This window comes from Saimiri boliviensis, chromosome 9 (genome assembly GCF_048565385.1).
Source record: "Saimiri boliviensis isolate mSaiBol1 chromosome 9, mSaiBol1.pri, whole genome shotgun sequence".
Classification (NCBI taxonomy): domain Eukaryota; kingdom Metazoa; phylum Chordata; class Mammalia; order Primates; family Cebidae; genus Saimiri; species Saimiri boliviensis.
In genome coordinates this window covers 83138574-83155798 of record NC_133457.1, presented here as the reverse complement: position 1 = coordinate 83155798, position 17225 = coordinate 83138574, and the positions used below count along the sequence as shown (strand labels likewise).

At 43.2% G+C, this 17225-nt stretch overlaps 1 protein-coding gene across 1 annotated transcript in view; it reads right to left on the bottom strand.

The window, feature by feature from the left end:
- The window catches only part of SEL1L2 (SEL1L2 adaptor subunit of SYVN1 ubiquitin ligase), a 132509-nt gene that overhangs the window by 15435 nt on the left and 99849 nt on the right, over window positions 1-17225 (bottom strand). Inside the window, exons 11-15 of the mRNA XM_074405379.1 lie at window positions 14355-14423; window positions 11733-11810; window positions 5695-5757; window positions 5058-5145; window positions 771-919 (exon numbers count right to left, since the gene is read on the bottom strand). Coding sequence (XP_074261480.1) covers window positions 771-919; window positions 5058-5145; window positions 5695-5757; window positions 11733-11810; window positions 14355-14423 — 447 coding nt within the window. The remainder of the gene's footprint in view (window positions 1-770; window positions 920-5057; window positions 5146-5694; window positions 5758-11732; window positions 11811-14354; window positions 14424-17225) is intronic.

Genomic DNA, 17225 nt, shown 5'->3' with positions numbered 1-17225 from the left:
AAGGGAGAGAATGAAGGGAAGACAGTGCCGCAGGATATAGGTGACATAAGTGTGAGGGAGGTGTGCAGAGCTCTAGGGGGACAAATGTCAACTTAGCTGAATAGCCCTTATGTAACCAAAAGAGGTTAGCCATACATAATTCATTAGGAAGTTGGCAAAGGAGCAAATCTAAAGATAGATCATTAGCTGGCAGCTTTTGAAATGAGCTTCAGAGGGGCCAGATTTCAACATAGAGTATTTATGCTGGTGCAGCAGACGTGTTTAATAAATCAATGAAGGACACTAAGGTCCTAAAAGCATTCTTTTGGAAAGTGCATCCCTGACTCAGGGTGAAAAATCCACTTTCTCAATTGTCCAAATCATCGAAAACCAAAGGATGCTGCTTTCTGGGAAGAAGTGGGCTACATTTTCCAGGCTAAATCTAGCCTTTCATTTCCCAAGTAGCAACTCCCAAGCCCACTAGAAGTGCCAAATTGCTCTAGTGATTTGACTGAGTGCTGAAACAGAGCTCCTTAACTGAATGCTGAGGTGAGCTCTGAACTTGATGAAAAGCCAAATGTCAGAGAGAGGAGAGATCTTTTCTCTGCCTTCCCCAGCCCGAGTTGCATCACTGTTTTTCTCCTCTGACAAATGTTAGTATTCACATTGTCAACTAGAAGAAAAGAGGTAATATTTATAAAATCAAAGACACCAACAATGTAAGAACAGTATTGCCTCCTTTGTGTCATATATGACAAGTGCTTTTAAAAACAGCCTCATACTGCATTTACCTCCACGGCAGTTCTGCATGATCTTACTACTCCTGTTCCTGTTGCATACATCTCGGCCAGATAATAAATGGCGAGGGGCTGCCCACTTTGAGATGCCAAGTAAAAATATTTGAAGGCAAGTTTATAATCCTTCCATATTCCAGAGCCAGCTGAAAATTAAAATTGTTTTGAGCCATGCTTTATTGACTTTATTTTTACATATAATCTATGGATATAATGGTTATAGTGATGCCTGCTATTTAAATATGATGGGAAAAGCCAACCAAAAGTCAAGCTACTCTAAATCCACTGTTTGTGAAGGTGAGGGTGAATACTGAGTTTGGTTCTAAGCAAGAATATGGAAATTTATATTCTTGAGCCATTCTGAAAATAAAATACTGGGAAAGAAGGACTACTTTTTTTTTTCTTTAGACGAGTCTTGCTCTGTCACCAGTCTGGAGGGCAGTGGCATGATCTTAGCTCACTGCAACCTCTGCCTCCCGGGTTTAAGATATTCTCCTGCCTCCGCCTCCCAAGTAGCTGGGACTACAGGTGCATGCCACCACGCCCTGCTAATTTTTTGTATTTTAGTAGAGACAAGGTTTCACCATGTTGGGCAGGATGGTGTTGATCCCCTAACTTCGTGATCCGCCTGCCTCAGCCTTCCAAAGTGCTGGGATTATAGACATGAGCCACTGTGCCCAGCAAGAACCACTCAGTCTTATGAAAATATCTCCTCACTGTGGCATAACTAAAGTTAATGCAAAGGAGACAAAGTGATAGTCTCTGAGGAGCCGAAGCCCCATCATGATGCATGTCATCATCTTTGCCATTCTTTCATACCAGGACACCCATGTAGCTTCTCCCAGCCACAACTATGGAGTATGCAGCAGGTAAATCCAGCTCCAAGAAGCCCAACTCTCACCAAACTCCTGCTTAGGTCAAGAGGAGGCACTTGAAGCTAGAGCAGAGAACCAGCAGACTCCCAGCAGCCTGGCTGTCTCATTAGTTCTTGTCCTGGCTGTCTCATTAGTTCTTTTGTGAGTTGGGCACAGTTAGCCATGTTATTTGCAAAAGTGGGGGCTTTTCTTAGATGGTCTTTAAATTATCTTCCAGCTCTAACACTGGAGTCTTTAGAAGCAATGCTATATAGCGATTAAGAGCAACAGCTCTGGAGGCAAATTGCTCGAGTTTGAATTTCAGCTCCACAGCTGTGTGATTCTGGGCAAGATGTCCAACCACAACATTGGCTCAGTTTGCTCATCTATCCGCTGTAGGATACCCCGTAGATATGTTGAGAGGGTCAAATGAGCTAAAACATACAAAGACTTAATATACATTAGCCATGACTATTATTCTTTTTTTTTTTCTAAATATATATATATATATTTTTTAAATTGCATTTTAGGTTTTGGGGTACATGTGATGAACATGCAAGATTGTTGCATAGGTACACACTTGGCAGTGTGGTTTGCTGCCTTCCGTCCCCTCACCTGTATCTGTCATTTCTCCCCATGCTATCTCTTCCCACCTCCCCCCCCACCCCTCCCCCATTTCCCCCCAACGGACCCCAGTGTGTAGTGCTCCCCTCCCTGTGTCCATGTGTTCTCATTGTTCAACACCCACCTGTGAGTGAGAATATACGGTGTTTGATTTTCTGCTCTTGTGTCAGTTTGCTGAGAATGATGGTTTCCAGGTTCATCCATGTCCCTACAAAGGACGTGAACTCATCGTTTTTGATGGCTGCGTAATATTCCATGGTGTATATGTACCACATTTTCCCTATCCAGTCTATCATCGTTGGGCATATGGGTTGGTTCCAGGTCTTTGCTATTGTAAACAGTGCTGCAATGAACATTCGTGTGCACGTGTCCTTGTAGTAGAATGATTTATAATCCTTTGGATATATACCCAGTAATGGGATTGCTGGGTCAAATGGGATTTCTATTTTTAGATCCTTGAGGAATCGCCACACTGTCTTCCACAATGGTTGAATTAATTTACATTCCCTCCAACAGTGTAAAAGTGTTCCTATTTCTCCACATCCTCTCCAGCATCTGTTGTTTCCCGATTTTTTAATGATCGCCATTCTAATTGGTGTGAGATGGTATCTCAATGTGGTTTTGATTTGCATTTCTCTGATGACCAGTTATGATGAGCATTTTTTCATATGTTTGTTGGCCTCCTGTATATCTTCTTTTGTAAAGTATCTGTTCATATCCTTCGCCCATTTTTGAATGGGCTTGTTTGTTTTTTTCTTGTAGATCTGCTTTAGTTCTTTGTAAATTCTGGATATCAGCTCCTTGTCAGATGGGTAGGCTGCAAAAATTTTTTCCCATTCTGTTGGTTGCCGATTCACTCTACTGACTGTTTCTTTTGCCGTGCAGAAGCTGTGGAGTTTGATTAGGTCCCATTTGTCTATTTTGGCTTTTGTTGCCATTGCTTTTGGCGTTTTGGTCATGAAGTCCTTGCCTACACCTATGTCCTGAATGGTTTTGCCTAGATTTTCTTCTAAGGTTTTTATGGTATTAGGTCTGCTGTTTAAGTCTTTAATCCATCTGGAGTTAATTTCGGTGTAAGGTGTCAGGAAGGGGTCCTGTTTCTGCTTTCTGCACATGGCTAGCCAGACTATTATTCTTATTCTAGAAACTTGGGAAATCTGGTAGATCCCGAGCCAAGGACTTGGAATGAACTAGAAGAACAAGGGCATCTTAGGCAACTTCAACCACCCAAGATAGTACAAAACAGGTTCTCCTGCTGGGCCACTGTGGAAAACGCCAGTGACCTTTGACTAGATGTGACCTCCTTGACTGGATGTGACCTCCTTGACTGGATGTGACCTCCTTGACCGGATGTGACCTCCTTGATGATGCAGTCTGCTGCTGCCCTGGCTCCACCTCTGACATGAAGGACTTGGTGGGGATATTCAGGTGTGTTCAGATTTCCTGGCATTTGTCTTGGCCTCTTCCTCTCTCACTCCCCACAGAGATTATTAAAAACCTTCATGGCTTTCTGAGACCTCCTAGCCAACCACTCTACCTTTGTTCACAGAAGTCAACTTTGTACCTACTAGATCATTGAAGAAGACTTCACATTGTCTTTCCTCACTCGCCTCTCTCCCCATCTCATCCCCTCATACTTAGATCCAGACCATCCTTTCCACTTTCCCTCCAGTCTTTGAGGGTGAGCAATCCTGCCTATCTATCAAGGTTAAAGAGGCTTCCACTGATCTGGGCCCAATCAAGTGCTAATACCACCAGTGTTTTTCAGAATATCTTCCCATCAATTAAAATTATGCTCAGGTCTCTTGCCATCTTAAAAGTAACTCCCTCTGGGTTCTTAGTCCCCCTCATGCTGAGTTCATTCTCACTCCTTCCCTTTAAGGACAGATTGCTTGCAAGAATACTTTTACTTCTCAACTTCCTGATCTTCCGTTCATGCCATTGTCATCCAGCTTCCACCCCACGCAGTCCAATAGCCTCACCCACACTGTCTGTATTGCCAAGTTTCATAGATGTTTCATTCTTCCTTGTTCTTTTAAAGCAGGTTTCTCACTGCATTTCACAGGGGTGCTCATTCACTCTTTCTTGAAAGTTCTACCCTTGGCTCCATGAATCTCTTTTTTTTTTTTTTCCTGTCCCACTGAGCATGCCTTTCCATTCTTCTCAGTGATATACTTCCCTGCCTATCCTTCAATACAGCGCAGATGATCACTAGTTATCTATCATGGCCCACTGCTCTTTCTGTCACCCTCTCGCTCCTTTCCTTTTGCAACCTCAATTACTCTTTTTTAAAAAATATATATTTTATTGTGTTGTAGGTTTTGGGGTAAATGTGAAGAACATGCAAGATTGTTGCACAGGTACAAACGTGGCAATGTGGTTTGCTGCCTTCCTCCCTATCACCTATATCTGGCATTTCTCCCCATGTTATCCCTCCCCAACTCCCCACCCCCTGCTGTCCCTCCCCTAGTTCCCCCCAACAGACCCCAGTGTGTGATGCTCCTCTCGAACCTTCTCTGTAAGTTTGACCTTTCTTGTGAGTTTCATACTTGCTTCTGCGGATGTGCATGGGATATCACTAGCACCTCCAACTTAACTTTGTCAAAGGTGAGCTTCCTGACTCTGTACCTCTTTGTCTCCTCCCTCAACTGGCATCCTTTCCTTTAGTCTTTTTCAAATTCTAATTTGTTGCCTAAATGTTCTTTCTAAACCACTCACACTAACCCTTTGATTTCTGTTATAAAAGGAGCAGACTTAATAATGCATATGTCATTCTAAATAAAGCAGCCATATTTGTGGCACTTACAGTAGTACATGAAGCCTAACTGGAACTGTGCATTGGGCCACCCTTTCTCTGCAGCTTTCTGAAAGTATTTAAGTGCTTCGGCATAATTCTGCAAGATAATTACACTCTATTACTCAAAGGCACAAGTATAACTCCATGGAAACAATTGCCTTCTACTTTCTAAAAAGAGTAGAGACAGTGCCCTATGTAATTTAGGCTAATTAAAATAGTATCAGAAACATTATATATTTTATTTCATTATTATATTAGATTCTATTAGGAAACAGTGTCTCATTTTCATCATAATTATGTCTTTTTCTACCTTGACAGTAAGTTTTGTTAGATACCAGGGGAAGGTCACTCAAAAGACTAAGAAGATAAATTTCTCCATCAATAAAGTCCTCAGAGGATAGATGATTTCTAAGGTTACTTAGAATCTATGATTCCAAGATATAATTAGAATTGCTATTCCTGTCACAAGCTTGTTCTTCAGTGTCTCTTTGGCGGAGATTTCATTGGATTATTTTATCCTCTATTATCTGATATAACAGTTTGGCAAACAGATAATAGAGATGAATTCCTTTAAGCTAATGAATGACCATGGATTTTACCCTGTGAATTGCTACAAATGAAAAGATAATAAAATAATTTAACTTACCACAGGAACTCCTTTTCCATAAAAGTAAAGAAGACCAAGCCCATGAAGACCAATTGCATTGCCCTAGAAGAGTTTTAAAAGCCAAGTAAAGTCCCAGAAGAATTCATGATAAGGAAAATTACTGCAAAATTATTCAAAATATTTGACATGCACCGAGTAAGAGATTAATCAAAACAGGCTAACCCAGCAGTTGGCAGGTTATTATGACCCACTTTAGTTTCTCCTTTCATATTTTCATAAACCCTTCTGGCTAGAAAAGGGAAGAGGGAAACAAAAGTCAAATCTTTCCTCCATTCTTGTATTCAACACTTATTTAGGATTTGTTTTGTGTATGATTCTATAGTAGGCACTGGGCAGAGGTGTAAGCTAAAAGATGAAGAAGCCATAATCCCTGCCTTGGAGAATTCACAAGCTAGGGGGCTCTGAATCATCTCAAAGGGGAGGGGCATGTCAGACCTCTTAGAATCCTGTCAGATGTGGTAAGTCCTAAAGTAGAAATAGACTGAGGCCTGGCATGGTTGCTCATGCCTGTAATTCCAGCACTTTGGGAGGCCAAGACGGGCGGATCGCCTGAGGTCAGGAGTTTGAGAGCAGCCTGGCCAGTATGGCAAAACCCTGTCTCTACTAAAAATGTAAAAATTAGCCAGGCATGGTGGCACAAGCCTGGAATCCTAGCTACTTGGGAGGCTGAGGCAGGAGAATCACTTGAACCCATGGGGCAGAGATTGCAGTGAGCCGAGATTGTGCCACTTCACTCCAGCCTGGGCAAAAGAGCAAAACTCTGCCTTAAAAAAAAAAAAAAGATTGAGAGTGTCTTGGACACCTAGAAGATGGACACTCTATTGCCCGACTGAGGCTAGAAACTGAAGGAGATAGTGTTGTCATGGGTGGTGACATTTGAGTGAGGTGTTAAAGAATGTGTAGGAGTTTTCCAGAAGGGAGAAGACTATCTGGACACTTGCTACCTACTCAGGTCTAAAGAGGTTGACGTAAATGGCCAAATAACATTTTAGAGACTCTGTGGCTATCAAGCCAGCCACTACAGATAGTCGAGCATTGTTGGTATATTTCTTTATTTAAATTTATTACTTATAACATCCCTGATGTTTCCTTTTCCATTTGATGCTAATTAATTACCATTTATTTTCTGATTAATTTTCTGAATACTCTAAGGAAGGGAGTATTTAGTATATCAATTCTGAACGAAGAGTGAACTTTGAAAGTGGCTTCCCAAGAAGAAAACTTCTCTTTCTTTCCATCCCACATCATGCATTTCACCCTTTAGTGATTACAGTAGGAAACCATGATTGACCAACTGAATTTCTTTTTTTTTTTCAGACAGAGTCTTGCTTTGTGGCCCAGGCTGGAGGTGCAGTGGTGAGATCTCAGCTCGCTGCCACCTCTGCCTCCAGGGATCAAACTATTCTCCTGCCTCAGCCCCCCAAGTTACTGGGATTACAAGTGCACGCCATCATGCCCAGCTCATTTTTTGTATTTTTAGTAGAGATAGGGTTTCATCATGTTGCCCAGGCGAATCTCGAACTCCTAGCCTTGAGTGATCCACCCACCGTGGCCTCCTAAAGTGCTGGGATTACAGGTGTGAGCCACCATGCCCTGCCGACCAACTGACTTTCATTCAGCAGATCTGTAGGTGTGTTTTACAGGTTTCTAGTATTTGTGCAGGAACTTATGTTCTAATAGAAAGCTCTCCAGATTTCTTCTTACCACTTGATTATTGTAGATGCAGCCGGAGTAACCCTCAGTGACACAGGAATAGCACATAAATAGAGAAGGCATATTTCAAAAATGGTTTCAAGACTCCAAATTTTGAGCCTATGCATATGAAAGAAACTGCTATTGTAAGAGTTCTTAAGGACAATCCATTTTTACTTAAAACAGGTGGTGTAACTGCTCTCTTCTTCCCTCTTCTTTCCTGGCCATGTCTCCTGTGGTTCTGGGAGTCTTGGGTTGCTCTGCTCTGGAAGCAGTAAGGCTCAGTGTGATGGATGTGGCAAAGCCTAGTGAGTCTGTCTTCTAACTAACTTCATTTAGATGTCATCTTGAATTGTAGTTTCTATAATCTCCATGCATCATGGAAGGCACCTGGTGGAAGGTAATTGAATCATGGGGGCAGTTATCTCCATGCTGCTGTTCCTGTGATAGTGAGTGAATTCACATGAGATCTGATGGTTTTATAAAGTGCTTTTCCCTCTTTTCCTCAGCACTTCTCTTTGATGCTGCCATGTGAAGAAGGACGTGTTTACTTTCCCTTCTGCCATGATTGTATGTTTTCTGAGGCCTCCCCAGCCATGCTGAACTGTGAGCCAATTAAACCTCTTTCCTTTATAAATTGCCCAGTTTTGGTATGTCATTATAAGCAGTTTGAGAACAGACTAATACAGAAGGTAAGCTCAGAAGAGGAAAGGAAACAGAAATAAGAGGAGTGAAGGAAGAAGGGAGAGAGAAAGGAGAAAGGTTAGAATAGCAGGGACAAACTCCTTTCTCCTCTAAGGGAGTCCCTGAGACTCCAGGGACTCATCATTGAATTACCCATCACTGTTTAAGGCCCAGTGTACCTATTTAGAACTTTCAGGTGAGAAGTGGCCGGCTTAGATACCTGCAGAAACCATGCAGGTGATGTTAAGAAGTAAAATATGCCAGGTGGTGGAGACGATGGTGGAGAGAGTGGTAGAGATGGAGGCACATGGAGTCCTGCCCTGTGTGAAGGCAGCAGCAGCTCTCAGCTCCTCTGCTCCAGTTGGTTGGTGCCACATGGAATGGCAGTCCTATTTCATCAGCGTTTGCCATTTTGCCATTTTCTTTTCTTTTTTTTTCTTTCTTTCTTTCATTTTTTTTTTTCGACTTGCTCTGTCACCCATGCTGGAGTACTGTGGAGTGATCCACAGCTCACTACAATCTTCGCCTCCTGGGTTTAAGCAAGTTTCATGCCTCAGCCTCCCAAATAGCTGGAATTACAGGCATGCACCACCATGCCTGGCTAATTTTGTACTTTTTGTAGACATGGGATTTCACCATGTTGGCCAAGCTGGTCTCGAACTTCTAACCTTAAGTAAGCCACCAGCCTTGGCCTCCCAAAGTGCTGGGATTTACAGGTGTGAGCCACCATGCCATTTTGAAGAAAAGATGGATGTTCAGATTTGGATGTGAAGTTTACTGATTTTTAAAACACTTTCTGGGCCAGAAAAAAACATATGGATAGCCAACCCCTCAGTATATACCTGCTGTTTTAGGGTGTAATGCTCTTGCTTAGGTTAACTGACATGAAGCCAGGGAGCAGACAGGCATTTCTTTGGCAAATATTTAATAAACCCCATGTTATGAACCCCTTTATTTAATAACCCCTTGGCAGGACCTTTGCCCTTCTCTAGTTGAGGACACATGGCCTTTGGACAGGAGGGGAGAAGCCACAGGTAGGAAGCAGTTAAATCTCAGCAGTAGGAGTGAATGCAGGGTAAGCTCAGAAGAGGAAAGAGATCATGTGAGCCAGCAAGGGCAGGGGCAGCTCTGTGGATGGAGGGAGGATTGGGCTCTGCTCTGGGGGATAGGCAGGACTTAGAATGAGAGACGCTAGGCATGGGAGGCAGATGATAAAAGTATGAAGATGGGGGCGGGCCTGATGTATTTGGGAGCACAAGAGAGACCTGGAGGAATGTGGTCCAACATGGGCACGATGTCAGATACAGTCACTGTCCTTTTTTCTAAGTAAATAAGACAAAAGAGCTTGTGAAATCTGTAGCTCTGTGTCATGGTATTGATGTCATTTAAAAATAAATTTACAAAGCAGTTTTTAAAAAAGTAGTAAGAGTGAGAAATCCAATAAATTGTCCAGGCACTGATCAAGAAGTATATGGTCATCTCCACCTATTGCCATTTAGAAAAATTACCTTAATTGTAAGTTCAGATTTCCTTTGTAAAGAAAAGGAGCTCTCCGGGGCCGGTGGCTCAAGCCTGTAATCTCAGCACTTTGGGAGGCCGAGGCGGGCAGATCACAAGGTCAAGAGATCGAGACCATCCTGGTCAACATGGTGAAACCCCATCTCTACTAAAAAATACAAAAAATTAGCTGGGCATGGTGGCGTGTGCCTGTAATCCCAGCTACTCAGGAGGCTGAGGCAGGAGAATTGCCTGAACCCAGGAGGCGGAGGTTGCAGTGAGCCGAGATTGCGCCATTGCACTCCAGCCTGGGTAACAAGAGCGAAACTCCGTCTCAGGGAAAAAAAAAAAAAGAAAGAAAGAAAAGGAGCTCAAGCTAAGAGCACCGGAGACCCCAGATCACTGCTGGTTCCACAACCCTGAATAGCTTGGGAGCTGAGTTAATTTACACTCCCATCTCCCTGGCGTTCTTCTTATGGGCTGACAAATCAGTGTTATTTGCCAGATTATAAGAGATTTTCCTTGTTACTCCTTTTCAGTCTGCTCTTCCTTGTCATCCTAATCTAATGGTACTCCAGATAACTGCCTTGCTGAGCAACAATTTCATATAAATTACAAGGGAGAGGAGCCGATTACTAGCCTTCTCAGTAATTTACACCACAATAGCAGCAGCTCCTAGGTGCTAGTCACTTATAAATAGGCTCCTAAAGCAGTGTGTGGGTTTTTAAAAACTGAGAAGAGATGAAATGATTCCTGATTTGAGCACATCTTTACTGCCAGTGTTCCAGTATGCAATTGTAAGACAACAAAATGCTTCCTACTGGGTAGGGATAGAGTTTACCAAGGCCATTCGCCAACAGCAGGCCTGGGTGTTGGAACGAGGGCATTCTTCATGGGTGAAAGGGATTCAGAGGAGTCTACTAAGTCTTATCTGACAGATACCAGACTCATGGAGCCCAGGAACAGAGGTAAAGACTTGGATGCAGGAGGCATATTATATCATTTCTATAGTCCCTCATATAGCTAATCCATTCTGTCTGGGATGTGCTTCAAAGTTCACTCTACCTTACTGGCCCCAAACTACAAAAGAGAATAGCACACTTATTATGTGCCAGGCACTGCTTTAAGTACTTCACAATGTAAGGCACATGCATATTAACTCTTTAAATCTCTACAACAGCTATATCAGACAAATATATATATGTATACATTTTGATATATATATTTTATGAGACAAGGTCTCACTCTTTTGCTCAGGCTGGAGTGCAGTGGTGAAATCTTGGCTCACTTTAGCCTCAACCTCCTGGGCTCAAGGGATCCTCCCACTTCAACCTCCTGAGCAGCTGGAGGAACCACAGGTGTGTGCAAGCACACCTGGCTAATTTTTGTATTTTTTTGTAGAGATGGAGTATCACCATGTTGCCCAGGCTGGTCTTAAACTCCTGAGCTCAAGCAATCTGCCTGTCTCAGCCTCCCAAAGTGTTGGGATTATAAGCATGAGCCACTTTAACTGCCAGGCAAATATTCTTATATTCCCATTTTACAGATGGGGAAATTGAGGTACAGAGACGTTAAGTAACTTGCCCATGTTTGCACATCTAGTCAGTTTCAGGGCTGGCATTCAAGCCAGGGATTCTGTCTTCAGAACCCTATTCTCAGATACCTTGCCCTGGCCTCCTCCCTGACAAGCTCTGGCCTGAGCCAGAGGGAGCTCTGGCCTTTGGACGAGATGTGACTGGAGAAAACTGGACATTCCTAAGATGTCTTTGTGTTGAACTTCCTGCAGTTATTGATTGGGTTTTCCCTTCCTCTGTCCTCATCTCTTTTGTTTCCTGTTCCTCAGCTAGATGGCCTGGTTTACTGCATAAGGGAGGGGAAAGCTGAACTTCTGTCTGGTCTCCTGCTGGCCTCTGCTAGGGCAGCACAAGCTACTACCATTTTTCATTTTCCAAGAAGACAAGTTGTATCTTCCCTTTCTCCCGTCGTATACTCTGATCACCAATATTATGCTTCTCCAGGACACATAACTCCTTATAGGCCCATAATCTGGGCTTGGGACTTTGAAGTCAACTCTTTGGCACCAGTGTGCATGTAATGAAAGCAATTCGTGTGTATGTGTTCACAGCAGTGCGTTGAGGACATACCTTACTGGCTGCCATGGAGAAGTACTTGAAGGCAGTAGCGTTATTTTGCGGTGCAGCAGCATTCCCCTCTAAATACATCTAGGAAGAAAAATGAAAAGAGAATAGAAAAAAAAAATAATTTGAGGGTAACGGAAATATTTTTAAATGAATAGAGGTAACAGTGGTACAACATATTGAGTAAAATGCCACTGAATTGTATACTTTAGAGTGGTCAGTTTTGTGTTATTTACATTTTACCTCAATTTAAAACAACAAGAAAAAGTAAGAGTACCATTTACTACAGACTTCTGGAGTGACCTTGCCTGAGGGCAAAGAAATGGACTCTGTTTGTGTTTTCTCATGTTTTTTCTTTTTTTTTTTTTTTCCATCTAAATTTACTGCATGTCAGTCGGGCGCGGTGGCTCAAGCCTGTAATCCCAGCACTTTGGGAGGCCGAGGCGGGTGTATCACAAGGTCAAGAGATCGAGACCATCCTGGTCAACATGGTGAAACCCCGTCTCTACTAAAAACACAAAAAATTAGCTGGGCATGGTGACACGTGCCTGTAATCCCAGCTACTTAGGAGGCTGAGGCAGGAGAATTGCCTGAACCCAGGAGGCGGAGGTTGTGGTGAGCTGAGAGTGCGCCATTGCACTCCAGCCTGGGTAACAAGAGCGAAACTCCGTCTCAAAAAAAAAAAAAAAAAAAAAAAAAAAAAAAAAAAAAAATTACTGCATGTCGCACTAGGAAGTAGGGCATTCATCCCTATGGTTACTAACGCAAGTCGGCCACAGGGAGCCAGGGTGGCACACAGGGGAGTGAACAGTCTATGAAGGAGAGAGAATAACGTGCCTTTCCAGAGGAACACTCCTACAGGCTGCTCTGCAGCCACAGGCGGCCTTCCATCAGAGGTGGCATAAGGACAGCTCTGGTCAGCCTGGAGCTGATTCTTTTCTACTACTCCAGCAACAGAAAAAGAAGGGCCTGACTGGGCTGAGACCTGTGCCTGTCTCCAGTGCTCAACCAACCTGGATCTCCTGTTACATATTGGGAAGCGGGGTGGTCATAGGCTCATGGCTACACTCAGAGGAGGAGCCCTGGGCCAGATGCACTTTTTTATTTTACTTTTTATTTTTGGAGATGAAGTCTCCCTCTGTTGCCCAGGCTGGAGTACAGTGGTGCTATTTGGCTCACTGTAACCTCCACCTCCCAGGCTCAAGTGATTCTCCTGCTTCAGCCTCCTGAATAGCTGGTATTACGGGTACCTGCTACCATGCCCAGCTACTTTTTGTATTTTTAGTAGAGACAAAGTTTCACCATTTTGGCCAGGCTGGTCTCGAACTGCTGACCTCAAGTCATCCACTTGCTTCAGCTTCCCAAAGTGCTGGGATTACAGGCATGAGCCACTGTGCTAGCCCAGGTGCATTAAGGCTGTTTTTGGTGCTCCAGATAAAGGCTGCTGTTATATGGGGCTTCTTCCCAAACTGTCACAGAACGAGGGGACGTAAGGGAGGGAGGTCGGAGCCGCTGCCGTCGCCATGACCCGCGGTAACCAGCGAGAGCTCGCCCGCCAGAAGAATATGAAAAAGCAGAGCGACTCGGTTAAGGGAAAGCGCCGAGATGACGGGCTTTCTGCTGTTGCCCGCAAGCAGAGGGACTCGGAGATCATGCAGCAGAAGCAGAAAAAGGCAAACGAGAAGAAGGAGGAACCCAAGTAGCTTTGTGGCTTCGTGTCCAACCCTCTTGCCCTTCGCCTGTGTGCCTGGAGCCAGTCCCACCACGCTCGCGTTTCCTCCTGTAGTGCTCACAGGTCCCAGCACCGATGGCATTCCCTTTGCCCTGAGTCTGCAGCGGGTCCCTTTTGTGCTTCCTTCCCCTCAGGTAGCCTCTCTACCCCTGGGCCACTCCCGGGGATGAGGGGGTTACCCCTTCCCAGTGTTTTTTATTCCTGTGGGGCTCACCCCAAAGTATTAAAAGTAGCTTTGTAATTCAAAAAAAAAAAAAAAAAAAAGAATACGTCCCCAAGAATACTACCCTCGGGTTACAGCCAAATGTCCCACTCAGCTGCTTCCGTGAAAGAGGCCTGCTGCCCTGTCCCTCTACAATGGGTTCAATGAGCTGGTATCATTAATTTGTTAAGTTTTTAATTTTTGTGGTTTTTTTTTTTTTTTTTTTTTTTTTTGAGATGGAGTCTCGCTCTGTCACCCAGGCTGGAGTGCAGTGGTGCGATCTTGGCTCACTGCAACCTTCCGCCTCCCAGGTTCAAGCGATTCTCCTGCCTCAGCCTCCCGAGTAGGGGATTACAGGCACATGCCACCACACCCAGCTACTTTTTGTATCTTTAGCAGAGACGAGGTTTCACCATGTTGGTCAGGCAGGTCTTGAACCTGCCTCAGCCTCCCAAAGTGCTAGGACTACAAGCGCGAGCCACCACGCCTGGCAGGTTTTTAATTTTTAAATTTAATTTTAATTATTTTGAGATGAGGATCTTGCCATGTTGCCCAGGCTGGTTGCCTGTGCTCAAGTGATCTTTCCCGCCTCAATCTCCCAAGTAGCTGGGACAACAGGCATCCTCTGCTATACCCAGTTTAATTTCTTAGGTTTTTAAGAAATGAAAAATATCAATCAAGATAAAGCATGTACCTTTCCTATAAATGCCATGGCATTTGCACTCCCGGCCTTTGCTGCCTTTAAGAAGTAGTATAATGCTTTCTGGAGAGAAAAGACAGTGTTACTGCTAGTTACAAATAAATCCTTCAAACAGCTTTTTGAACCAAACTTTATTTCATTCAATGTGCATTCAAAAAATATCTATGGTTCTGGCCACTGAGCTTAGAAAAAAATCTATGAAATGCCCACTTAATACAGGCACTATCCACCCAAGTGCTTTTTCAACCGTAACCTAAGGAGTGGGAGAGCCTCTACATATCTTTCTTACATATAATTGTATAACGTGAGGATTTGCTTCTTACATTTGGAAAGCCACAATGGGAATGCAGCTTTGTAGGGAGAGATGAATCCCAGCTATGAAGGTAAATACTCCGTTATTTTGAAAAGTAGGCTTAGTAAGAGATTTTACTATGGTTGGCAGAATATGGTTGGCAGAATTGGATATATAGTAGCCTAATGTTTATAGGCAGAGTAAGACCAGACACACTTGGCCTTTTGCTGAGATCAGGTCTTTATAGAGAAATGAGCTTTAAGACAATTCCTTCTAATTCAATTTTTGTATTTTTTTAGTAGAGACGGGGTTTCACCATGTTGGTCAGGATGGTCTCAATCTCTTTACCTCGTGATCCGCCCACCTCAGCCTCCTAAAGTGCTGGGATTATAGGCATGAGCCACTGTAGCTGGCCAATAAGCCTTTTGCAAACTTTTTCTTACCTAATCTTCACAATAGCACCATCAGGAGGGTATTATTAATATCTGATCTTATTACCAACATGTTAGAGTCATGCAGTTAGTACTGGAGATCAATAAGCAGCTTGCCACTCTGTCTCCACGGTATACAGAGGAGGGCTAAAACGATTGAGGCTTCATGAAAGATGATGACAAGTCACCAGTACAGAGGCTAGGGGAAGAACCTGAGCAAAGGAATGGAGATGGGAGTGGCCCAGGTGTGTTCAGAAAATAGTGATTACTTCAGCGTGGCTAAAATAGAACATCCGAAAGCTAAGACTTGCAAAAATAAGATGGGGCCATTATTATAAACAGTCTTGAATACCAGGCTAAGGATTTTATTTTTTTCAATTAAAAAAAGTTATTTTGTGACAGAGTCTTGCTCTGTCACCCAGGCTGGAGTGCAATGGTGTGATCTCAGCTCACTGCAACCTCCACCTTCTGGGTTCAAGAGATTCTCCTGCCTCAGCTTCCTGAATAACTGGGATTACAGGTGTTCAACCACCACACCTGGCTAATTTTTATATTTTTAGTAGAGATGGGGTTTTGCCATGTTTGCCAGGCTGGTCTTGAACTCCTGGCCTCAGGTGATCCACCCAAATTGGCCTCCCAAAATGCTTGGGATTACAGGTGTGAGCCACCGTGCCCTGCCATAAGGATTTTTATTTTATTGGTTAGAAAACAGAAGCCACTGAAGATCTATGACTGTTAGGAAATCCTGGAGATAAAGTGGCAGCTAGAGAGGAGAAATGTATAGCAATTGTTACAAGTTACTAAATGAGAGAACACTAACATCAAAAATAAAAGTGTATCTCATGAATATCTCTACTGAGCCATGACCAAAATATGTCCCCAGGTAACTGTGTAAATTACACAAATCATATTATCTCCTGGGCTTGGTTTCCTCATTCAGATTCTCCTCTGTGCTCTCGGGGCACCTCATTCTGTCCCCATCGCAGCATCCCTCTGTTGATTTCATTATCTGCTTATTTTATCTCTTCCAATGTTCAGTCCTCTTTACTAGCATAGTGTGGGCACCAGAAAATGTTTCAGAAATGAATAAATGAATAAATGAATGAATGTTTATCCATCTCTAAAACAAGGCAGCTGGACTTTAATCTTTATGGATTCTTCCAGCTCTAGTATTATGATTCTGCAAAATCATTTTCAAAGTTCAGTTTAGTAATTTGGCTCTCAAATATCTTATAATAGAGACTTCTGAAGAAAGTTTCATCCGGGAAGTCAGTGAAATTTTAAAAGACAGTAACTTGTTCCCCAGAAATAAATATAAATCCTAGAGTTTTTCCCACCCTTCAATATAATGATCCCATAAAGACCTAAAGGAAGTGAGACTCTGTCTCATACATTGCTCCGCTGTCATGACTTACTTAGCATTTCATTCCCTTTTTCTTCTTTTTAAATTTACGTGTCCTTAACACTGTTACTTCAATTATATAAACCTTTATTAAATGCCATGCAAAAGTACCACCCAGCAAGCTACCTTAATGGATATACACCAGCCAACCTGAGTTCTTCTCTCAGAGAGTTAAGATTAAGTATCTATCCATCCGTCCACCCTTCAAATATTAACTGAGTACCCATCATCATATTTCACTGATTCTAAGACTTACATTTTCTCCCACCTCATTTTAATCAGGACACTTCTTTTTTTTTTTTTTTGAGACAGAGTTTCGCTCTTGTTACCCAGGCTGGAGTGCAATGGTGCGATCTCGGCTCACCGCAACCTCTGCCTCCTGGGTTCAGGCAATTCTCCTGCCTCAGCCTCCCGAGTAGCTGGGATTACAGGCATGCGCCACCATGCCCAGCTAATTTTTGTATTTTTAGTAGAGACAGGGTTTCACCTTGTTGACCAGGATGGTCTCGATCGCTTGACCTCGTGATCCACCCGCCTCGGCCTCCCAAAGTGCTGGGATTACAGGCGTGAGCCACTGTGCCCGGCAATCAGGACACTTCTTACTATCAATGGTATATTATAATTTATATAGGTAGATTATTTTTCCTCAGTAGAACATAAAATACTTGTGTGTCTTATAATTGATGATGTCTTGGTATAAAATATAGTATGTGCCAGGTATTATGCTAAGTAAGTGGTTT